Source organism: Poromitra crassiceps, assembly GCF_964638095.1.
Source record: "Poromitra crassiceps genome assembly, chromosome: 15".
Classification (NCBI taxonomy): domain Eukaryota; kingdom Metazoa; phylum Chordata; class Actinopteri; order Beryciformes; family Melamphaidae; genus Poromitra; species Poromitra crassiceps.
The window spans coordinates 32381961-32408200 of record NC_139634.1 but is presented as its reverse complement, the minus strand read 5'-3'; the positions used below and the strand labels follow the sequence as shown (position 1 = coordinate 32408200).

Here is a 26240-nt window from a genome sequence, read left to right as displayed (position 1 = left end):
CAAGTGGATGGGAATTTTCCTTTCTGGGCTGCATGGCGTCATGTGACTTGCAATACAGAGCTTCGCCAGCATGTTCAAATGGCTTCAAAGCCCAGCGCTATTCCTGGGGGCTTGGTTTAAACCCCTAGTACTCTCGCTGACTGAACAGTTTAGTCTCAAATGTGGAGATTTTACCCAGAATCCTTCAGCAACACGCCTCAAAAGCCATATAAAAAAGCTGGAAAAAATGTTTAGTTACACTTTAAGTGGAACTGGAATCTGGGGTGTCATTTCAGGACTCTGTGCACAATCAAAGTCATATTGAATCTCTCAAGTGTATTGAATTATTTTCTTTCTCTCTCTCTCCGCCCCCAATTCCAAATGAGAGGCGGATTCAGCTTTTCTAAAGTAAAAGCAATGCTGTGTCTAGCAGGACTCTACCACTCTCCAACTGTGGTAGCCGAGAAAATTCTCCAAATGTTTGGAGAGGACTTGTTGGAATATACAGTAGTCCCATCAAACAGAATGAAACAGTTGCTGCATAAGTAATAATTGATAAGAGAATGATTTGGTAGCTCCTCATTTGCGAGATTGTTTTTGAGGAGACGCGGCAAGGCGCAAAGGAATGTGTTTTGCATGTTTAATGAGGACTTGGTATAGCAGCTGAAATCGGGTATTATGAGTGGGGATGAGATTGGCAGGCTGCCAAGCCAGAAGAAAGGGTTTTTAATAAGATATGAATCAGGCCATAATTAGATTCTTACCTCGTTTAAAGGAAAGGAAGAATAAAATTAGATCCAATGACAATTTAAATTAATCATTGGCCAGACGTGAACATGAATGTAAAAGAGTTGTCAGAAGTACATTGTAATTACATGAGTGTCTGTCTGTGTGTGTGTGTGTGTGTGTGTGTGTGTGTGTGTGTGTGTGTGTGTGTGTGTGTGTGTGTGCGTGTGCGTGCGTGTGCGCGCGTGCGTGCGTGAAGTGAAATTCCACCATTAAAAAAAATTAGATTTCTTCTTCTTTTGGACAGTTAAAGTAATATTTGAACATAAATAATACTCTCCCAAAGAGCGATGAGATTGAAAACACACATTTTCTGTAGCTGCCTGCTCGATATATTGGATTGTGACTTTTTGAAGTCATACGTTTCCACGTTTAGAATTTCATATGCAAGTAAGTTTCATTTCATTTCATTAGTTCTGAATAAATGTCATAAAATGTCATTGTATTCATAGTCAATACAATAGTGTCCCTTCGTGACATAATTCAGATATTATTGTCTCTTTCTTTATCTAGTTTTTGCGGGGGAGACTAAAACGTACGACTTGACTACTTAACAAATTTAAATCGTTTTGGGTTGGATTTTATATTCACGCACCCTCCTCTCCTCTTCTCTCCGTTTGTCTCACTCTCTCACAAACAGTCCTAATCTACCGATGTCATTTTGTGTGTGTTCTGCTCTCTCCCTGTAGCTCTCACTCTCAAGCGTGAGATTAGATCATTCCTAAACTTGACATGCTTCGTGGCGGCTCATGTCAATGGCATCGGCAATGCTACGACCTTATTAAAATACAGCCAAAAATATATGTTTTTGGCTGTTTTTGGCTATCTCTCGTTGTCAAGCGCCCTTCCAGTTTCCTCAATGCTCATTTGACAAATCTGTATTGAGATGTATCGACGTTGCGTCAGCGGAGATTAAGATTGTTTGAAGTGTCCATGGATTTCCTTTTGCGCAGCATATCCTTTATGTTTGTGGAGAGGTCAGCTAGTGTAAGTGGTAGGATACAGATATAGATATTCAATATATCTGAGCAGGACTCTCACTGGCTGTGTTGAGACGCAGAACTAATGTTGGCACTGTAATAAATGGACCGGCGCCTCGCCTCCTCTTCTCTCGACGAAGTGAAGACTACTTGAATCACTCACACACTCACTCTCTCACACACACACACACACACACACACACACACACACACACACACACACACACACACCCTTATACTACTGCACCTATGCACACGCACACTCGGCCCACATATACATATTGGCCCTCATGTGCACTCACACACATACACACACACACACACGCACGCACGCACGCACGCATGCACTCACTCACACACCTCCACACACACACACACACACACACACACACACACACTTATACAGTATACACTGCACCTGTGCACACGCACACTCTGGCCACACATACATATTGGCACATGCCCTCATGTGCACTCATACACAAGCATGCACGCGCACAAGCACACACACGCACACACACACACACACACACACACACACACACACACACACACACACACACAGGTATAGACAGTCCTTGGGCCATCGACTTCGACCTCCTGGAGAGAAGGAACTCTCATTTTCTCGGCTCTCCGGGGAAATCTGCCCTCTGATATGAATTTAGAGCTTTCTGGGTGTCGCCCCTGGATATTGTCAGAGAAGATCAAAAGGGAGGCAGACAGCGAGAACAGTGGGAGCGTTTTTAAAAGCAGCACACAGGGAGAAAAGAGTTCCACACACTTGGACCAATGCAATTTCCCCAGTTTAAACTTGCTCTTTTCTCTGCTCCTTTGGCAGGGCATACTGTATATACTGTAAAAGCAGCACTGTTTGCTCGAGCCGTATGTTTGCCTCAAAAAGTGCTAAAACGCTCCCCAGGTGTTTCCCGTCTTTTCCTGTTCGTTATATAGTGTGGGCAAATCTCAGCGTAGACACCTTTCTGTGTGGGTGTACATGTATGTGTGTAGGTGTGAGCGTGTGTGTGAGAGTGTGTGTGTGTGTGTGTCTCTGTGTTCTAAGTTCATCTCTAGCCTTTCAGAGTTGAACTGCTATTGACCCCTATAGGTGTGTGGATTCCTGTGTCTCCCGCCGTGTCGTCCCGTCTCTGACTCACTCGCCTTTCCGCACCGGCTGGAAGGACGGCCGGAAGATTGATGGCGTCCCCCGCATCTCTCACGTTAAACACACAGGGGGAGACGGGAGGAGGCAGACAGGCCGCTGACGAGCCAGAGAAAAGATAGACAGAGACAGTAGAGGGAGAGAAAAGATAGACAGAGACAGTAGAGGGAGAGAAAGATGGAGAGAATGAGAGCAGAAAATAGATAGGAAAGAGCAAGAGAACTATGAGGGGGAAACGACTGTAGGGCGAGGAGAGAGCTGCGTGGGAGGAGAGGGACGGCGCCGTGTCAGGCGATGCTGTCAGTCTGCTGTCTGGCCCCGTAAAACGGCCTCTCTCCTCCGAGGGCCCTTCAGGGAGCGCGCAGCCTGTGACCTCACATCCTCCCTCCTGCACGGACAGAAGAAATGCCCCCGCCAAGCTGCCCCCGCCGCCCCCAAGCTCGCAGCCAGCCGGATGCAGTACCAACACCCAGAGACAGACACAGGAACCCGGGGCCATCACTGCTGTCAGTCCTGTTTCCACGATGACCTGTGCACGCTGCAGAGAGTAAGAGAGAGGAACCCGCCTCTGGTTTTTTAGCGTCCGATCTTGTCTATTTTCAAATTTTCCAATGGAAGTCACAATTGTCTCCCCTGATCCAAGTGGGTGATATTTTTATCCATACTGCATAATTCCCTAGCTCCCATATGTCTGCCTTCTCGCCCCACCCACACCCCTTGTCCAAATATACTGTAAGATCAAATGCTGCCTAGATTAAATGCCCTTCTTCAACTAAGTTGCCTACGATCATCTCCCCTCTAATACACTCTTTGTCATCACCAAAACGAGCCTCGTTCTCAGTTAACTAACGCAGCCATTTAACTGAAGCAGAGGCTTTGAGTGAGAAGAAGCAGTAGGTAAGTCATTGTTCCTCAGCTGCCGGGGCTTTGGCAGTCTCTTCTCTTTCATATCAGTCTGCTGTGGATCACAGTAGCTGCTGCTCATCTATTGGCACCGCAGAGCAGACGCATTCTGTCTGTGAAGTGTGTGGCTTCTGTTCTGAGTAAAGGCATGGGTCTGGATCACACCGTGCAGATTTGTTAATAAAGCTGATGAATCATATTCCACGGGATGTGTCTATAGTTGGGTGTGTTTTGCATAGCAGTTGATAATTTGCACTTTGTGGGCAAGGCTGATTCGTGTAGTGCTCAGGTTACATTGCAGTGCCTGTGTGAGATCAATAATGTCTTACTCTACTGTCTCTGTGTTTTACACTGCTGCTCATCTCACCAAAACTGACTGTGGAGCAGCATTTAAACCACATGTGCAAACCCAGTGCTTAGGCGCTTTCTCTCAATATTCCCCCCCTTTCATTTGGGCTGGAGTAATACTTGATGGTGCCTGACTAGCCAACACAGTCTCACAGAAAATTGTATAATACCAACGATATGGACCAACGTTGCTATTTTACAATTTCGGCTCGAAAATTGTAAAATAGTAACGTTCTGAGATTTTAGGGTTAGGATTAGAGTAGGGGGAGGGGTTAGAAACAGAAAATCTCCGTAAAACACGCCCAAACCACGCCCACCGCTGTAGACGCATACGTTCCCATTTTACAATTTCTTAGCCGACATTGTAAAATACCAACGTTTGTCCACAAACGTTGCTATTTTACAATTTTTTTGGAGATCGGGTTGGACTAGCTTCATGTTTAAGGGTTCATTTAAATAAAATAAAAACACAAATGCAAACAGGCGTATGTGGGACGTTAAGGGTTTAACCGAATGAGTTCAAGTTCAGAACATACTCCGAAGAAGTTTTTCTTTCTTTCTTTCTCTTCTTAGAAATTGTGAAAACGACGTCAATACTTGCGAGAAGGTGGGGGGTGTGGCTTTGTCTGACAGTCGGGGGTTAAGGGGTGTGAATCTTCATGCATTGACAAAGAGGAACAGAGGGCTGTCCTGTGTGTGCTGTAGCGCATCGTGAGCCAGCCTGTTTGACAGATGCACTCTTCTCAAATCCCCCACTGCGAGGACCTTTAAATGAGTTTGAGCTAGACAACATGTCAGAACCACCAGCAACTCCACCCAGCGCACATTTGCATAAGTAGGAGGAGAATAAGAAAGCCGATACCTGAGAGCAGGTGCTGCCTGTGCCCGGCGCACCGGAGGAGGCTAATTGTGGAAACATTGTGAGCTGCTGGAAGAGAAGAGACAGGGCTGCAGACGTCCTGTGATTGTTTCCAACTGCACTTTTGCAATCGACTGGAAATACATAGAGTAAAAAATGATGGGCTCCGAGGTGGCATGCGGTTTAGGCAATAGGCAATGTATTATTGTGATATGAGAGACTAGACATCGTCTGTGATATGGCATAAGTGTTGTCTTAAAGGCTGCATCACATCATTGATATAAGTGATAGACTTTTCTGAACTTACCACACTGTTCTAGCTGTTGTATTATTTGCCTTTACCCACTTAGTCATCATATCCGCATTACTGATAATTATTGATCGAAAATCTCATTGTGTAAATATTTTGAGAAAGCACCAATAGTCAGGGAAGGACATCCTATCTTTGCATTTTGTTTCTGTCTTGTTTTTTGTTTTTTTTACACTTTAGTTTTTATTGAGTTTCGTTTTCTGAACAAGTATACATATAAAGGACAAGACTTATACAAAAAGGACATACATAATTATAAGAAAAAGAAAATGACAAAGAAAATCGTCAATCGTCTGCTTGTTTTATCAGTTATCTTCGTCGCTGTTTTGTGATTTGAATATTGTCCATTTCTCCCATTTTTCTTCCAGTTGTTGTTCCTGTAGTCTTAGTCGATAAGTCAGTTTCTCCATGCTATAGATTTCTTCTATTATACCCCTCCATTGCCCTTGAGTAGGAGGTTCTACTTTTCCCCACTTCCTTGTGACAGCTTTTTTACTAGCTATTAACTCATTGAGTGCCAGCCACTTTTGGAGAACGGATGCTCCCAGTGCCAGAGTTTCAGAGCGTTTTCAGTGATTTCTCGAGGCCCACAGAATATTGTGTGATATTACTATGTAAACACTGAACACGCACAAAGAACGATGAGACTCTATTCTATCATCTGCAAAAAAAAGTTTATTGATCCCATTTTCCGTTCTTTAGTTATGAGCCGGAGAAGATAGGCTGTTTTGAGCAAAAAGACACTTTTCAAATTAGAAGCTGAGTTATTCCGCCTTTTGTGAAATGCAGCATTTCAAGCACATTCACTGAGTCATCTGGTGGGCATCGGATATTCTGGCTTGCGTTTGTCAATCCTGTCCTGCTGCCTGGGTCTGTCTGGGTGTTGCGCGCTGCTCTGCGTGCCCCCCCCCCCCCCCCCCCCCCCGCCCCGCCCCGCCTCGCCTCGCCTCGCCTCAACTGCACACTCCTCCTCCTGTCTGTGGTGGCTCTCTGCTGAGTTTGCTGTGCGCACAGTGAAGGGACATCGACATCCTGCTTTTTTACAGCGTTCCGCGTGTGTTTGTCACCGGCAACGATGCTTCCAGTTGAGAATAATAACAACTCCACGGTGTGGATGTGCGGATGTGCTGTCCGGCTCAATTGTGGGAGCAGATTGGCTGCTGCAGGCACAGCTGCAGTAACGTGCTTCAGCATATCGATGCATACAGATGCGATGCGATTTCCGTTTCCATAACGACTTCTTCTTTGTTTTTTCCTTGCCTTTCTGTTATGTGGAGAGCACTGTCGCCACCTAAGGGTTCTGTAAAATAGGTTAGACACATCCAATAGCTATAATATTTGTACATCAGAGGCAGAAGGCTTTGATCGACGCCCCACCGTCAAAAAACGCAATTGACGAACATGTCCGTCCTTGGCACTCTACGTTACTATTTGAAATGACGAACATGTCCGTCCTTGGCACTCAATGAGTTAACATGATTTTGGTCAGATATCTATCTCGCAATCGTACATTTTCTTCAGTGAAGTTACACAGATATAGTACACTGTAACTCTTAGGGATATCATATCTTAGTATCTTCTGTACAAACTTATGAATCTCAGTCCAATACAATGTTAACTTGTAACAATTCCAAAATATATGCGTGTGATTTGCATCTGATGATCCACATTCTCTCCAACATTGTACATTTATATTTGAATATTTACTCTTAACCTTGGGCGTGATAAAAAAAAACGTATCAAGTTTTTCCAAGAGAACTCTCTCCATACCCGTGAACTGGTGGATGTTTGGTGTATTGTCCACATGTGTTTTCTGTCTTGTTTTAATCAATCAAAGTGATTGTGACATCTCACGTGTGGCTTTGACTTAGCCTAAAAATACAGAGAGATGATTTTTGGTCCATATCACTCAGCCCTGGTTGTACTGTTCAGTAACTTGCAAAGTAGTCTTTAACCAACATAAAAAAGAATTGTGATAAGATCGTGGATCGGGATGCTGCCTGAAAAGAATTGATATGATATGATTTGAGATTGAAGGAAAAGGTGGTCTTTGTGTTTCTCCCCCGCAGACACTTCCTCTTCAAGCAGGGTTCTGGCTCATCGGCTCTGCTGTCGGGGGCGGGGCAGGGTTACCCCCTGACCTCCGGCACAGTGTACTCCCCACCGCCGCGGCCCCTCCCTCGCGGCAGCGTGACCAGACCACTGTTTACCTTCAACAAGCCTCACCGCTGCTGCAACTGGAAGTGCACCGCCCTGTCCGCCTCGCTGCTCACCCTCACGCTGGCCCTGCTGCTCACATACGTCATCGGTGAGTTACGCCTACCAAACACTCCTGTGCTACACTTAGCTTTGTCACGTTAGCACTGCAGCAGCGTCTGGCTATAGCTGCCTGCATGCAAAAGAGACGTGGCGCTTTGTTTTGATTTGAGGAAAAATCAACAACGTTAATATTACAGTAGGAATACATTTTCATAAGGTTATTATGCTACAGGAGAGCCATGACATTCGAAGGCTTGTCAAGACACTGCCTACTTCAAACAAGAATCGATACAAAGTGGAGACACAAAGTAAGAAGTGGGGTTTTACGAATGGGCAATCTAAAAGGCAAAAAAGGGGAGGGGGTTCAACAAAGGCACACGAGGGGATCGATAGGGATGAAAGCATGGCTGCTGAATAATTTTTTGCACTTGGCTTCTTATCCACTGGGGAATGTGTTCCAAATGTGACCCTCTGTAGGATGTTCTAACTTTTAAATTAACTGTCCTGGACCAAAGCGTACAAAACTGGTCATTATTCCTTGATCAATACACACACAAGTGCTAACACACACGCACGCACGCACGCACACACACACACACACACACCCTCCCACTCATTACAACATGCTTCCCTATAATTTTATTTGCTACGTTAGCCCTATTTATTTGTATTTCCCTTGTCACATTAATTATACATCATATTACTTTTCTCCATTTTCTAGCCTTGTTGTTTTTGTTGTCTATTAGTCTCTGTTCTCCAGTCCAGTTTTGTCTTAGCTTGTCATCTTATAAATTATGTTTCTTACTTGTTTTGAATGTGTATTATTGTTGAGGGGAGCACCTCTGGAGCTGTTAGCTTGTGGCACACACACAGACTGTCTGGATTCAATTACCCTGAATATTTGGACTGATGAAAGTTTACGGGCTTGTTTTTGCAGCGTTGAAGATCATGGGCGGAGTTTGTCAAAGTCAAATACTACAATCACTCATCGATCCGCTCCGATCGCAGCCCCCCCCCCCCCCCCCCCCCCACACCTCTCCACCACCCCTACTCATCCTCTCCTCCTCCTATGCTGCCCCGCCCCCCGAGTGCTGCTATCCCAGCCTCCACCCAGCCAGTTCATTCCCCTCCCGTGGTGGTGCTCAAGGTCACGTTGGAGCAGGCAGGGGTCCGCATTAATCACACACACACACACACGCACGCACGCACGCACGCACGCACGCACACACACACACACACACACACACACACACACACACACACACACACACACACACACACACACACACACACACACACACACACACACACACACACAAATCCATGCAGATTACTCCCCAGGCTGAACCATGCTATTCCATTAATGTCCCGGCCCCGGTAATTAGTGCATTAGTGAGGGAGTGTGAATGATGACTCGGAGACGACTTCACCTTTTAATTGGTGTCATGCTCCACTCCTGCTTGGCAATGATTGATCTCTGTGTTGACATCGCCATGGCAACTGCGCCAAGATGTATTGTGCGTGAGCACAGACGATATGTTAGACTGTAAATCAAAGATGTTCAAACGCAAGATGAAAGGGTTCATGCACTTAATGTCTTTGTGTAGGGGGAGAGGTTGAGACCCGGGCCACCAGATGATTAGCTTCTCTCAATTATGTAATGATTCAGTCATTTTAATGAATTAATTACGTAACAGCCGCTGGCATGAAAAAACAACGGTCCGCTCGCTGAGTAGTATTTCGCACTTCATCAAATATGTTGAATTTGTCTATATCCTTAAAGGAACAGTTCACCCAAAAATGGAAATTTTGTCATCATCTCCTCCCCCTCATGCCAGTTGAAGCACAGGTGAAGTTTGTCCATATAACACAGAGGGAGGCTGCCAGCACAACTAGTGAGAAAACCAGTCACCATTGACTTCAGTACAGTACAACTGAACTCAATGGTGACTGGTTTTCTCTCGGGTTGGGCTGACAAAATTTTCATTTTTGGGTGAACTGTTCCTTTAAAGGCCTTTGTGTGACTCAGGTGACTTGTTTATTAATTTGGAGAGAACTAACCAAGCAAATAATGAGGCAATGGTATTTTGTCTCAAATTAAGGTTTCTAATTTAGCGCATAAGTGATAGCAGCTTGGACCCCCTGTTTGGACTAACGGAAGACAGTCCTCCTCTCTTTCTGTACTGCCCCCTCTCCTCCTCCATCCCCCTTCCCGGGGTTGCAGGGGCTGTGAATTGCTTTGTTAATTTGTTTATCTCCCAACATAGCCCTCCCTCCCGCAGTTGTAGCTTGTTATTAAGCACAACACGACCATCAGATATGAGAGGCAGGCATTATGAGAGCGGACGGGGCATTTAAGGAGAGATAGAGGACAGATAAAGATTGTATCTGTAATCTTGATGAATATTGTCGCTGACAACGCTTAGTGGTATAGCTCATTTTCTATTTCAGGCATCACATAAGTTATGCCTCTGTAAACCTACGGGTTCCTATCGCTGTATCAGTCTCGCTGTATCAGTCTGTAGGAGCAGCTGGATACTCTCTGCATTAATTACTATGTTGCCATTTAAACAGTTACAATCCTCGCTTATTGAATCAAATAAAAAGAGCAGGCGGTATGTGTCAGTTTTGGAAGCGCATCGTCTCTATGGCAACAGGGAGAGGCTTCTGATGCAAGTGAAATGAGCAAGTCAGCAGCAACCTGCAATCAAATAATTACATCCACTCTCACACACAGTCACTAGCGTGTGCACGCACACACACACACACACACACACACACACACACACACACACACACACACACACACACACACACACACACACACACACACACACACAGACACACACACACACACACACACACACACACACACACACACACACACACACACACAGTAAAATAAGATGGTTCATGGGACCTGGGCTCTGTACCACGAATGTTGTATAAGAAGATCCAGGATCTGTCCCTTAGCTCGATTGTAGTTAACTTGTACTACGAACGTCGATTGCCACTTGTTAACTCGAACCAGGTTTTTCTAATCAAGCTGAGAGCTCGTGCACATGAAAATGCCCGTGCACTGGAGCTCGTGCCCGCAAAAGAGGCATGGTTTTTAACAACTGCCAATCACAATGCAATATGGACTGCTCCAAAACTCCTACAGCGCCAGACACGCCTATTTCCTCATTGAATGAAACCGCAAATACAAATCTGCGTTGGATATTATTACTGTTCCCGAATGACTGTCTAAAGTGACCACTTTTATCCACACCAGTAATTTCTTTGAAGAGCGGTTTCTACCTCCACGTAGGCTATTCGTGCGTTCCTTTATCGCAAAATAACTGGGATGTGGAGGCTAAATTACATCACATCCATTTTGTTAGCGTTCCATTTGCAGAAAACTTGAGCTGGGAAGTTCACTGTTCATTGGTCAGATCCAGTCGCTAGCCAGGCTAGCCATTGTTAGCAATAACAATTGACAACAAGGCATTTCGCGGCATTTTGCGCATTCAAACACTGCAGCCTCATGTCCACACAGATAGAAGTTAGGCAGTGCTGTGTGTACAGCTGATTTAATGAGACACAAACAAAACAGAAGTGCTAAACAACATTACTACGATTACTACTACTGTTGTTGCGCGGCGCAGCCATCTTGGATTTTTTAGGTTGGGGCTGCTGAAGCTCCTACGAGTTTGGAATGGGAAATACCAGCTCTGATGACGTCACCGCCCAGCTCATGACCTTTGAAGTCGTAAGATTACCAGTCCCCAGTTATAAAGGAATGCACGATATCTACAGCAGCTCAATTCACCCTCTCAATAAACTCAATAAAACCGGCATGTCTTTTGTGGAAGCAATGTGTAATCTATCTCAGTCCAAAATCCGTATGTATAGACCATTTAGGCTCAATGAATAATAATGATCTCATGATGTGTTTAGTCGCACTGATTGAATAATTCCTATAGGCTAATCAATAAAAAAAAGAATGATAATAAAATAAAATAAATGCTTCTGAACTGAATCGACACGGTACGTGCGGGCATAGATTTCATTTATAAAAAATTGACTATTTTGTGGTCACATATATAGGCTATTGTCAGCAGAGTCGCATATCTCCATATTTCATATAATGATGCTGGAAATATGAAGTTCAATCACATCATACAGGCCAAAAGCAACACAGTTGCAGCTGCAAAATGCAGGAGTAGCCTAGATATGAATCATCTTAATATGGGATCGCCTGTGTGCAGGTGATCCCATATTAAATTGCTTAGATGTAGTAGGCTATTCTAGCATGACCATTTCAATTCCAACCCAACGTCAGTCTCAGCTCCGTTGCGCACACGGCACCGTGCGCTTTGGAGACGTTTATGTAACCTTTTTATGCCGGTTTAGTGATATTTCTCCACTCACTATTAAGCTGCAATCGATCAGCGGGGTCAAACAACGTATCTAGGCTACCGGTACTTGAGAGCACAAAAATGAATATATAAAAACATATTCCAAAGTGGTAAGTAGGGCTTAATTAAAATGTAGCCTGCAACAAGTGCAAGGCTTTAGTCCTTGATTAATTCAACATTACAATTCGTGCTCCTTCCTCGATGGGAAACTCGTCCAGAAAGGGGTTGGCCATTTTTTCCAAACTGCTGATTCGATTGGTTCGTGGGCGGTGTATTTAAGGTCTAATCTTATCCTTGCAACTTAACCTGCTGCGGACCAGGTTAAGTGTGAAGCATAAGTTGCTATGGAAATATATGTCGGTAAGAAGTTAACTAGCTTTGTAGCACGGCCAAACCAGGGTTAAACCTGAAGTTACCTCGCTAAACCACTAATCGAGCTTCGTGGTACAGGGCTCTGGTGGTTTCATAAAAAGCCAGAAAATAAATATAATAAACAGTTGGTTATGTCAGTAGTTAGGTTTGACAAACGAACGCCCACATCTTGATGGTGACTAAGCATCCACCTTTAAAAATATAGCCACTAATACAGTAACAGACCATGAACTCAACACCGCCTCCAACATACTCAACAAATCATAATTAAAAGAACTGTGCGGCTCTTATTCAAAAACATTTCATACATTATCTGGCTTCTATGCAGGACCTTTTCTAATTGTAAAGGCTATCAACAAACATGCAGCGGTTGCTATGCTGAACACAAAGACCTAATAGAGAGTTCATAGAGTTCATGACTGACAGTTGATTTTCTGCTGATTCTGTGGCTGCTTAGCAACAACAACACAAAGACATCTCAGCGACTTCATTTTGAAGGTTTTGACAGGAAAAAAAACATTGCAATTTGACAGTTTTTTTTTTCAATCAGGAGCAGCATAATCAGCCACTTGTTGTACAGCCACATCGTTGTAAATGAGAACTGGTTCTCAACCGATTTCTATCTGGTTAAATAAAGGTAAAATAAATAAAAAATAAAACTTAAAGGCTTCTTTTTAATATAGGCAATAATGAGATTGAATAATTTTTGCAGTAGCACAAATAATCACTTTATTCACCAAAGTGCGACAAATTAACAACAAAATTATTGGTGACACAGGAACAACTCACATAGTAACTTACATATTAACACATATGGTGCAGGGAACAGGGGGAACCTTGTAGGACATACAATAGACAGTGGGCCTGCAATAACATCGTTCAATATTGCGATGATGATATCACTTGTGATAAATAAAAACATATTCAAGTATGCATATTAGCTATATATTTTCTATGTCTTTCTGCATTAATACTGCTAACATAGACCCCAAACATTGATATGCCCACAAGCATGGCTCTCTGTTACCGCGACTCGAGCTGAAACTACGCACAGCGTATTCAGGCTTTGGCCGAGGGGCGCAGCGCACCGCTGCAAGGGAAAGGTGTGCGCTGGATTTACCACACAAGACAAAACAATCGCATGCTGAGTGTGAATGCATGCCACGGTGATTGTGGTTATTCATTATGTTTCAGGCAGTCTTTGTGATGTGCTTATTGTGCATATTCATATCGCGATGATGATGAAAATACTTTATAATAATAATTTATCGTGCAGCCCTAATAGACAGGTAATTATACACTACACATACTACGTATGGCTTTAAATATATCGATTCAGCAGAGTGGGTTGTTTATTAAAGGTCCCAATTTGTGCAGCTGTAACCTCTTAAAAACGTGTGTCTCTGGTCCATAAAACATGATTCTGGATTAATTTGTCGAAAATATAGCAACCCCGTTTGTTGTGACGGAGTTGTCACTTCCTCATCTCGTTGCGTCCCAAGAATGGTCTGTTTCTATAATATATTCAGAACTAACAGTTCCCATTGGGCCGCTGAGGGAGAGCCCGCCCCAGGCTCCCAGCGGCCAATCAGATTAGCGTCTGTGGACCAGCACGCTAGGTTGTGTCCACAACTAACGCTATCGCTAACTTAACGTTGCTACGCTAAAGAGGACATCTCAAAATGCCTAGACTTACCGAATGCACCTCCGCAGTTGCTGGATCACGTACAGTTGGCGTCGCTCCAGCTAGAAGTGTTAATTTTGTGGCTATAGACAAAATGGTGCAGGTAGCTTGTGTGAGAGAGACCCGCGCAGTATGCGTGAGGAAGCTCGTGACGTCCCAATTCCCCCAGATTCCCCTCTGGGCAAACGAAGCGTTTGGGGGTGTGGCTTGGAGGAGACTGCAGGGGGAAGCTGGATAGGGACAAATCCAACTGTGGCAGTTCTGAGCTTGTGACCACTCATTACAGGGAGGGCTGACAGCAGTATATATGCATTTACAAGTAAAAACAGCTTTTGCATGGAATGGGACCTTTAAGAAACTCATCTTTTGATACTGTATAACTCTTATAGGCAATTAAAGATAATTGTCTCATTTCGTATAGGCAGAAATGCTGAATAGTCCAGTTTATCTCAGAATTTGTAAAGAGTAATACATTGTTTTCATCAAATGCATTTTCCACTGGCAAGTTTCCAATTCAGTCTTTGTGTGCAAAGTAATTAAAGGCAATGCCTCGACAGAAATACTTGAAAGGGTAGAGAACTGTTTTTGACCCATTTCTCCACCATACTGATGTGAAGGACAAAGAATCCAGTACTTTGAATAAACCCATGTGCACACAAAGGCACTCCCAAAATCTCCATTTCAGCACATCAGATTGTCCAAGTGAAAATGTGCTTTTATCAGTCTTGCTGAAGACCTGCCTCTAACTGTATCCTGTCTGAATTGTGCCTTAAATGCATCTAGGCAGTGTAAAGTCTAGTTTGTTGTTGAGAGTCGAGCCATGAGCTGGAACAGCACACCACAAGATAGTTATACTGAGTAGGATGAAAATGCGTGGGGAAAAAAAAAAAGTTTGGTGTTTTGAGAAACATCAACATTGTTATTGAGGTGCCAAAGACTAGTGCAGACTTTATGATAAATGCAATATTGTGGAAACTAGGGCTGCAAAATATGGGGGGAATAGATACACACGCACACACACACACACACACACACACACACACACACACACACACACGCACACACACACACACACACACACACACACACACACACACACACACACACACACACACATATATATATACATACATACATACATACATACATACATACATACATACTATATATATATATATATATATATATACATACATTATATACATATATATATATATATATATATATATATATATATATATATATAATTTTCGGTCATGGTTTTGCATTCAATCATTCATTTAGGCAATAAGCCACAGGAGGCAGTGGTTTACAGTGATGTTACAGCAGCTAAGGGCTGTCCTAAGCCACATGCTAGGGACTGCAGTGGGCTCCAGTAGCAGGAGGTGGGCAGGAGAGCAGATGAGCGCGGCTGTGCTGAGGTAGAGTCAGAGGGGCAGTTGACTCGAGCGAATACTGTCGGGAAGGTTGAGGTGCTGAGTCAACCTGGTCGTAATGAAATGGTGTTTGCTCCCAAATGACAGGTATTTGTGTTGAACAGGTGGCTGCCTGTTTGTCCAGGGAAGCCTTGTTGCAGCACTCGTCTTCATTGCACAGCTCTGTCATGGAGGGCAGCTGGCAGCCAATTACTGTATCTTCTCAGTAGTGCTGCTGAGTGGGTAAGACTGTCTCCTACAGTACAACTTGTTTTGCGGGCACTATCTATAGAAAGCCTTTTTCTTAAGAGTGTACTGGCTCCGGCTCAACACATCTCCATTAGACACAAAAACTCTGTCACACATAACCACTCGATCACTATACAGCGATGCTCCCGTGCTCTGTGAGTGCATCACTTTGCATTTCCCCTGTCCTCTCTCAACACACCTCTTTTCATCTGCTGTTTAATTCAACTGCTTCACCTTTCACTGACAAATGTGTCTCTATATCCACATGTATGTACTGTGTGTGTGTGTGTGTGTGTGTGTGTGTGTGTGTGTGTGTGTGTGTGTGTGTGTGTGTGTGTGTGTGTGTGTGTACAGTCCATGTGTGTGTGTGCTGCATACTAGGGGTGGAGGATAAATCAATACAGCATAGTATCGTGATTTTTGGAGTTAGGAGCTGTCAGCTGACAGTTTCACCTGTCTCTCCCAACTATCCACACACCTCTCCTGTGCTGACGTATCCTCCGTCTCGCTCCCCTCACGTCTGTGGACGATAGAGATAGAAACAAACCACGGGGACTTTATTGCTGTCATTACTACAGCCATGCCTAACGCAGGTCACCATCCGAAGACAATTGGAACGATACAGGTAACGCTGACGGCAGCTAGCTTCCTATAAACGCTGCTCTCACATAGGTTGTCACTTAAGAGCTGCAGCGCTATCATATGTCGAGAACATGGCGGCGGTGGGCGTGCCCGTACGTGAGTGACGTCAATCGAATAAGGTCTATATTGAATGCCAAGTATCGTGATATTTTATTATACAAAATGTCAAGTGCATCATGCAACATTTACAGTATGTCAGGCTTTTATGACAGTGTTGGTCAGTCTGTCAGCTTGACAATCCCCTTTACGGCAATAAAGATTATTGAAGCGAGATGAACAGACTGGAAACGTTATCTCATTAGATGAAACAGATGTTGACCAAGTTTTTTCCTTTGGGGACATCATTTGCAGTTGGAAAAAAAAGTAATAAATCACAATATATTGCAATTCTCAAATATCGCAATCTATCGTATCGTGACTTAAGTATCGTGATAATATCGTATCGTGGGGCATCTGGTGATTGCATTGTGATTGTGTGCATGTACTGTACGTGGGTGGGTGAGTGTGGGCTTGTTAAGGATGGTGTGTGTGTGTGTGCGTGTGTGTGTGTGTGTGTGTGTGTGTGTGTGTGTGTGTGTGTGTGTAGGTGTGTGTGCGTGTGTTCATATCCTCCAGCTTCTCTCGGCCAGCTGCTTCATGCCTCATTGGGGGCCGTATTGATTGGGCCAGTTTCTCTTTGTTTCCAGACCTGTGTATTTTGGTCGTCTGATGCAGCTCTAAGAAACCCACTGGCCTTTGCTAAAACTGCTCTAACAGCCACAGAAGCAGAAGCCTTTGGTAAAACTGCCCTAACAGCAACAGAAGCCTTTGCTAAAACTGCTCTAACAGCCACAGAAGCAGAAGCCTTTGGTAAAACTGCCCTAACAGCAACAGAAGCCTTTGCTAAAACTGCTCTAACAGCCACAGAAGCAGAAGCCTTTGGTAAAACTGCCCTAACAGCAACAGAAGCCTTTGGTAAAACTGCTCTAACAGCAACAGAAGCCTTTGCTAAAACTGCTCTAACAGCAACAGAAGCCTTTGGTAAAACTGCTCTAACAGCAACAGAAGCCTTTGGTAAAACTGCTCTAACAGCAACAGAAGCCTTTGGTAAAACTGCTCTAACAGCCACAGAAGCCTTTGGTAAAACTGCTCTAACAGCAACAGAAGCCTTTGCTAAAACTGCCCTAACAGCAACAGAAGCCTTTGCTAAAACTGCTCTAACAGCAACAGAAGCCTTTGGTAAAACTGCTCTAACAGCAACAGAAGCCTTTGGTAAAACTGCTCTAACAGCAACAGAAGCCTTTGGTAAAACTGCTCTAACAGCAACAGAAGCCTTTGGTAAAATTGCCCTAACAGCAACAGAAGCCTTTGGTAAAACTGCCCTAACAGCAACAGAAGCCTTTGGTAAAACTGCCCTAACAGCCACAGAAGCCTTTGGTAAAACTGCCCTAACAGCAACAGAAGCCTTTGGTAAAACTGCCCTAACAGCAACAGAAGCCTTTGGTAAAACTGCTCTAACAGCCACAGAAGCCTTTGATAAAACTGCCCTAACAGCAACAGAAGCCTTTGGTAAAACTGCTCTAACAGCAACAGAAGCCTTTGGTAAAACTGCTCTAACAGCAACAGAAGCCTTTGGTAAAACTGCTCTAACAGCCACAGAAGCCTTTGGTAAAACTGCCCTAACAGCCACAGAAGCCTTTGCTAAAACTGCCCTAACAGCAACAGAAGCCTTTGGTAAAACTGCTCTAACAGCAACAGAAGCCTTTGGTAAAACTGCTCTAACAGCAACAGAAGCCTTTGGTAAAACTGCTCTAACAGCAACAGAAGCCTTTGGTAAAACTGCCCTAACAGCCACAGAAGCCTTTGGTAAAACTGCTCTAACAGCAACAGAAGCCTTTGGTAAAACTGCCCTAACAGCCACAGAAGCCTTTGGTAAAACTGCTCTAACAGCAACAGAAGCCTTTGGTAAAACTGCCCTAACAGCCACAGAAGCCTTTGGTAAAACTGCCCTAACAGCAACAGAAGCCTTTGGTAAAACTGCTCTAACAGCAACAGAAGCCTTTGGTAAAACTGCTCTAACAGCCACAGAAGCCTTTGGTAAAACTGCCCTAACAGCCACAGAAGCCTTTGGTAAAACTGCCCTAACAGCCACAGAAGCCTTTGGTAAAACTGCTCTAACAGCAACAGAAGCCTTTGGTAAAACTGCCCTAACAGCCACAGAAGCCTTTGGTAAAACTGCTCTAACAGCAACAGAAGCCTTTGGTAAAACTGCCCTAACAGCCACAGAAGCCTTTGGTAAAACTGCTCTAACAGCAACAGAAGCCTTTGGTAAAACTGCTCTAACAGCAACAGAAGCCTTTGGTAAAACTGCTCTAACAGCAACAGAAGCCTTTGGTAAAACTGCTCTAACAGCAACAGAAGCCTTTGGTAAAACTGCTCTAACAGCCACAGAAGCCTTTGGTAAAACTGCCCTAACAGCAACAGAAGCCTTTGGTAAAACTGCTCTAACAGCCACAGAAGCCTTTGGTAAAACTGCCCTAACAGCAACAGAAGCCTTTGGTAAAACTGCTCTAACAGCAACAGAAGCCTTTGGTAAAACTGCTCTAACAGCAACAGAAGCCTTTGGTAAAACTGCCCTAACAGCCACAGAAGCCTTTGGTAAAACTGCTTGAAATGGGCGAGACAGGTTCTGGTCAGAAAGCTCTGAATGGAGACGGAGCCTTTTGGTAAAATGCCTTCAGAAGGTCAGAGAAGCTGAACGAACACACACACACGCCTACACACACACACACACACACACACACACACACACACACACACACACACACACACACCTACACGGGTACGGGGACATTGCAGTGTGTGTCTCTGTGAATGGCAGCTGTGCTGTGCTGTTGTCTGTGGTGTCGTAGCTCTCAGAGGCGGTAGATCGTGCTCGCCGGAGGGGAAGCTAACATGGCGCCGATTCCCCGCGCGTTCAACAGCGTTCTCTCTGTTGTAACATGACTCAGCTTTGATACTTGGACAGAGAGAGAGAGAGAGCTAGAGAAAGAAAGCGAGTGGGAGATGGACAGAGGGAGCGGAGGGACAGAGAAAGCGAGAGAGGGGGCGCCATTTAGAAAAGAAAGAATAACAGAAAAACGAGTGAAAGCTGTTGCCCTCAGACCTCAGTGCACCGTCGCTGCCATGACTAACCCGATGACGGTGAAGGCCAGTTCACTGGCAACAAAACAGCGCGATTATGCAGGAGGAAACCTCATCAGCCAAGTGGGTGGAGTTGCGTCTCCACCTCCACCCATCGCTCCGTTTCCAGACATGACCTCCCCTCCCAGATTAGGAAGGTCACTCTGACGAGGCTTTACGCCAGTCAAGATGCCACGGTGTGACACATACTCTCTCTGTCTGAGCATGCACACACACACGCACGCACGCACGCACGCGCTCACACATACACACTTAAACAGCCATGACAGTGGTGTTGGTAGCTTTCAAAGGGTTGGTGGACGAGTGTAAAACTAAAGTCAAAATAATAATAATAATGTCTTCTCTGGAGGGAGGGCCAGCGGGCGGTAAGGCATGACGGCAGCCTCTCTACTCCAACGTTGACCAAGATTACTTTTATTGGCTATGAAGTCGCTCTCCTTCACACCCATTCTCCACATTTACTGTATCTCTCTCTCTCCTCTCTCTCTCTCTCCCTCTCCCTCTCTCTCTCTCCCACTCTCTCCCCTCTCTCTCTCTCTCTCTCTCTCTGTCATCTTCCTCTCTCTCTCTGTCCTCTTCCTCTCTCTCTCTCTCTGTCCTCTTCCTCTCTCTCCTTCTCTCTCTCCCCTCTCTCTCCCTCACTCTGCCCTCTTCCTCTCTCTCTCTCTCTGTCCCTCTCTCTCCTCACTCTGCCCTCTTCCTCTCTCTCTCTCTCTCTCTCCCTCACTCTGCCCTCTTCCTCTCTCTCTCTCTCTCTCCTCTCTCTCTGTCCTCTTCCTCTCTCTCCTTCTCTCTCTCCCCTCTCTCTCCCTCACTCTGCCCTCTTCCTCTCTCTCTCTCTCTCCTCTCTCTCGGTCCTCTTCCTCTCTCTCCCTCTCCCCTCTCCCTCACTCTGCCCTCTCCATCTCTCTCCCTCTCTCTCTGTCCTCTCTCTCTGCCATCTTCCTTTCTGTCTCTCTGTCTCTCTCTCTCTCTCTCTCTCTCTCTATCTCTCTCTCTCTCTGTCTTCCTCCTGCCATCCTTCAGAAATTGCGGCTTAGCTAGAGGCTGACAAAGCCATGCAGAACTGGGCTGAGCAGTAGCTTTTACTGTACATGCTAAACTACGCACTCAATTGCATGAGTGATGCCTTTGAAAGTGTTTGCTGCTGGGCAAAGCAGCTGTAGTCTTTTAGTTGTCAAGTGGAATATAGTCGGCAGTTAGCCGTGTCTGAGCGAACAGAACTTGGCAATCAGGCCGAGGCTGGGTGTGTTTCAGTGTGTCTCCTCCCCGTGTGAGAGTATTGATAAATCATTTTTAACTGACTGCAGTGCTACCTTGGCTCTAATGGTTATCGATAAGACAGTATATTCACAGTCACTCTCCTCCATTGTGCCCTGCAGCCCAGCCCCTTTTACAAGCAAGCAGCAGCTACCTGCATGGAACACCCTACAGCACTGTTTCCTCCACGTTCCTGCAGGAGCGCGGGACCACAGCTGGACACAATTGGAAATTCAATTGAACATTATAATCTAGATTAAAAAGAAAAGAAAAAAAGGCTTAGTGTGTAGAAGTAGCCCGATAATCATGATCAAGTAAACCAAATATGAACAATATTAGCCCTGAAACCACTTATAGCGCTAGATCCAAAACTAAAGGGAGGGACGTGGAACAAAATACCAAAAATTACAGCTAGCTGCCCCCACTGCTACAAGACAATTACAGAGGAAACGCGCTCTTGCGCGTGCGCACACCGCACACCCAGACACACACACACACACACACACACACACACACACACACACACACACACACACACACACACACACACACACCCAGACACACACACACACACACACACACCCAGACACACACACACACACACACATGCACGTTTCTCTTCTCTCTCTCCTACTCCCTCTCCCTCCCACCACCGGTGAGAAATCTAATCATTATTGGAACCCACAGTCATCTCTATCTAATCTGTAGACACACATACCTGACGACAGCAGCAGCAGCAGCAAGAAACCGCAAGCTATCGTTATCCCTGCATCTATCAGCTCAAATAGTCTCTATTTTAAAGCGGGCTACCTGAGGGAAGCCGGGCGCGGAGCAGAAGTCGTTCAGCGCTACCATCCATTATAGTCACAATAAAGACGTGACATCCATACATCTTCTCATTACACAATCTACAGGCATTTTTCTCCCTCCCTTAACGTCAGTGCTGCTGCGGCGGCGGCCCACCTAACCCTGTCATCTCCATTGACTTGGAGAGAGAGAGTAGATTCTGCTTTCGCCGCTCTCCTCCCCGCGCTAGTTAGAGTGGCAAACCTGCAATAACCACATCAAGCGCCTCCTCCTCCGAGCGCTCTCCATCTCTCCCCCGCACCGCGGTCGCACTGTTCCCTTCAACGTGCCACATCCGCACCACGCATCTCGGTGGGGTAGCCGACAGCGAAGGCGCAGTACCGCGGCGGCCTGCTCCCAGCAGCATCGCTCCTATTACCTCTGGCAGTCATCTCGCTGTCACGCTGATCAATGATTCATGTGTGCGAGCCTTGAGCCCGGGCCTGTTAGCTCGCTGCACTGCTGCTCGCCGTCGCCACTCTACGGCTGCCGGGCCCGTATAATGACTGGACTCTCTGGCTGTATCGCTAATGTGCGCCGGCCGGCGGTGGGTTTTTTTTCGAGAGGGAGCGAGCGCGCGGCGGACGGAAACAAAGATGGACACGGAGTCGGAGAGAGATAGATGGGCCGGCGTGTGAAGGTGCATGCTGTGCACATGCTGCTTGCGTAACTGTCTGCATGCTGGGTGTATGTGTGTGTGTGTGTGTGTGTGTGTTTTGCGTCTCCGCGCGTGCGTACACATGGCCGCCCTCCTCTCCTCACCATGCTCCCAGGTCCTTATCCCTCCTCGCTGCAGTGCGTGCTCCGTGACTCTAGATGCTAAGTGTCCTAGCGAAAGGTCAACAGCCATAGACGGAGAGAGAGAGAGAGAGAGAGAGAGAGAGAGAGAGAGAGAGAGAGAGAGAGAGAGAGGGGCTGATGAGAAGGAGCCTGGAGAAGTGTGGTCTGAGGGGTTTCTGAAGAGGCATGGAGTGGTGAGTAGGAGAAGTTAGGAGAGCTTGTGAGGACTGGGACTGGAGTGGGAACACTCAGGCAACGGAAGTGTGCCAGAGAACAAGGGGAGAAAGAAAAGCAATTGAGACGAGTGGAAGCGAGGAGAGAGACTGGAGCACAAGAGATTGAATGGTGAAAATACTAAACGGTTCAGTGTGGGAATAACTTGTCATCCCTCACTGAGCACTCTTACAGACTCTTCATTTATGAAACTATGATGGGTTGTTCCACTCCGCGGCAGAATATAATACAAACAGTGATGATGCATGCAGACGTACATTTGTAGGTGCAAGACTATATTTCTTGTTTAATCCCTAGAAGAAGTTGATAATAAGGGGCCATAGTTTGAAGGAAAACTGTGTGGGATTTTCTCTAAATCTTTCACTGTTAAATGAAGTGAGATAATGAAGATCATCAATAAATTGTGCTGTTCCTTGCTATCTGCATTTTTTTTTACCCCCCGACTACCAGAGTTTGTGCGAAATAGAGCTCATTAACTGAAAAGTATAAAACAGGAATTATTTTCCAGCCACCCCAGCCCAACATGGCAGCATACATGTAAACAAGTAGCTCCTGATCAACACTCTGGAAATTCAGGACTTTAAAACTCAGCTGAACACATTTAAAGAGGAAATTAAAAGAGAAATGAAGGAAGAACTAGCTGATTTTAAGAGGCGCATTAACCAGAAGTTCACAGAAAAACAACGAAAGAGCTACAGTAGCAACACAAAGCAAGAGAAGTGCGCGAGTCGAACAGAGAGAAAGCTGGAACATGGAGATAAAAGAGGCCTTCTTCAATCACTGAAACAGCAGAGAATGTTGTTAGACAGGCTGACGGACCAAGATGGAACAACATCAGTATCTTTGGCCTGAGAGAGGGAGTAGAGGGCAGTTCAGATTCATTGAATGACTTGTGAAAACCGAGCTGTCCCTGCGGACAGAAACACATCTACAAATCCAGCAGCCAGGCACACAGAGATTTAACTCTGACAAAGCTCACAGATCTATCATGGTGGATTTTCCTCAGTACACAATAAGGCCCCGATCAGACCCAGCATGTTTTGCCGCTTGCAAAAGGGGAGGCACACCGCACTGCCTTTTTTGTTGTTGATTCCCCTACAGCTTAAAAAGAAGACAGCTTGTTGTGTTGTTACTAGGCAACCAGTGAATTACTGTCCTTAGCCTAACTGCTGTTTAAACATTCATCATGTCAAAACATTTGCATAAAACATGGACAGGCGGAGGGCACGCCAGGTTCCATTCAAAAATCTGTCAATTTGACAATCGGCAAACAAAAACACAGGAAAAAGAAACAAACATCTTCCCTGAATCGTGGGCGTCTTCTGGTAAATCTGCCTTGTATAGTGCTTCTTTTTAAATAAAATATACATTTTTAGATTTCCCACTGCAGCTCGGTGGAAGAGGAAATGTAGATGACAGGTGAACGCAAATGACATTGGGCGCTTTTACCGCTCTGAGTTGAAGTTGATTCAACTGGAGGCGTTCAGGGCGCTCCTGGAAAAAAACGTGAAGCGCATTGAGCAGAAAAAACGCGAGGCGCTCAGCAACGCAAGAGCAGCGAGCAAAACACTTCTGTCTCATTGAAAACAATTACAAACTAGAGATCATCTTGTGATGGGATCACACCAGCCGCGATGCCCGCAACTGAATATGAATGTAAGTCAGGGGCGTAGAGTGTAGGGCTGTCAGGGGCGTAGAGTGTAGGGCTGTCAGGGGCGTAGAGTGTAGGGCTGTCAGGGGCGTAGAGTGTAGGGCTGTCAGGGGTGTAGAGTGTAGGGCTGTCAGGGGCGTAGAGTGTAGGGCTGTCAGGGGCGTAGAGTGTAGGGCTGTCAGGGGCGTAGAGTGTAGGGCTGTCAGGGGCGTAGAGTGTAGGGCTGTCAGGGGCGTAGAGTGTAGGGCTGTCAGGGGCGTAGAGTGTAGGGCTGTCAGGGGCGTAGAGTGTAGGGCTCGCTCAGACCACACCCACACCTGGAAAGGGTTGTGGCTGCATCTTGCATGGTTGTGGGCCAGGGGCATAAAGTTGCGGAGCCCTACTCCTGGTCAGGTTCTAAGATGGGACAATTTTGTTTGCTGTTTGCTGTTTGTTTGTTTCTGTTTTCTTTTTGTATCTTTCTGGTTGTAAAAAATGAACAAGTCAACATACACAATACATAAAATAATACAAGCCAGACCATTTGGGTTACTGTTTATCAGGGCAACGCCCCCCCTCCCCCCCCAGCATGGAAATGTGTCAACACAACTAACTGGACAGCAATCTATTAGGGCTGTGCCGATTCACTTATCTCCCGATTCGATACTATCACGATACTTTGGTGCCGATTCGATATATATTGCGATTCACGATTATTGCGATTCTACGATTATTGCGATTCGATATTACGATTTATTGCGATTTTTGTTTATTTTTTTCTTTTCTTTTTTCAGTTTGTTTGCTTTTTTACACTAGATTAGAACATGGGAAAAGTTGAATCATACACTAGAGACTGTATATTATATATCATGAGTAGGGCTGGGCGATATAGTTAAAAACAGGGGCGGACTGGGATCATAATTCAGGCCGGGCATTAGATACCAAGCAGGCCAGGCCGATATGGGCCAACGCGCGTGAAATTTGGGCCGTTTGAAGCCAGATTTGGGTCCAATTTTACAATGAGATGCACCCACTTTAACCCTGAAGTGTAATTATTACTTCAGACTAACTAATAAAGTAATAAAACCACTAGTAAACCAGTAGGCGGCGCCTGGCCTGCTGTTCAGTGAGTGGCCTGACTGCAAGCACCCAAAAAAATTTTTTTTTTTTTTTTTTTTTTTTTTTTAATTTGCGATTATCGATTCTGGAATAAAAGATCGATCCAAAAAATCGTGACATTAAAAATCGCGATACTTAGGTGAATCGATTTTTTCCCCCACCCCTACAATCTATTAACACATTGAGTGCCAAGGACGTCTCTGGACATCCTAAAAAAATGTAACGAGGAGTGCCAAGGACGTCTGTGGACGTCCTAAAATCATAATTCATATTATTCCATAATTCTGCTGTTTAAGGTCGTACCTAGCCAGTGAGCATGAATCCCTTCAAGGGATCACACGGCGCCACCTTAAACATCGACACGGGAGATGCGCCACCCACCTCAGATCCTTTACTTTGTGCAGGAGACAGCAGGGAAAGACGTGATCAAAGTGGAAACCGATGCATGCTTCAGCCAGAGCCGTATAGATTGCTCTGTCTGCAGCAGACAGTGGGCTCGGCTGCATCCGCGCTCACAACTGAGCTCTTCTGCTTCTATCTATCTCCACACGATTCCCTGCCAGAAAGCCAGCATCCGAAGCCGAACGGCCAAGCCTTTTCGTTCAGTCGCGTTTGGCATTTCCTGGTTGCGCGCTGGGATCCGTCCGGGGCAAAAACGGAGTCTGTGAGAAAACAAACTCTGTGCGTGTGGGGAGGAGCCCGCAGCTCAGAGGTGGAGAGGGGGGGGTGGGGAGAGGGGGGGGGGGCACGCAGGCTGCACAGAAACCACACCACGCCACCACATCAGAAAACACCAGCCAGAGTCAGTGAATGTGCTCGAAATTAGAGTGCAAAAGGTATTCA

At 45.5% G+C, this 26240-nt stretch overlaps 1 protein-coding gene across 1 annotated transcript in view; it reads left to right on the top strand.

Moving 5' to 3' along the window:
• The window catches only part of tenm1 (teneurin transmembrane protein 1), a gene marked incomplete at both ends in the record, with an annotated part of 168880 nt that overhangs the window by 24446 nt on the left and 118194 nt on the right, over nucleotides 1-26240 (top strand). The window contains one exon of the mRNA XM_083651861.1: nucleotides 7394-7632. Within this exon, the coding sequence (XP_083507987.1) occupies nucleotides 7394-7632 (239 nt within the window). The remainder of the gene's footprint in view (nucleotides 1-7393; nucleotides 7633-26240) is intronic.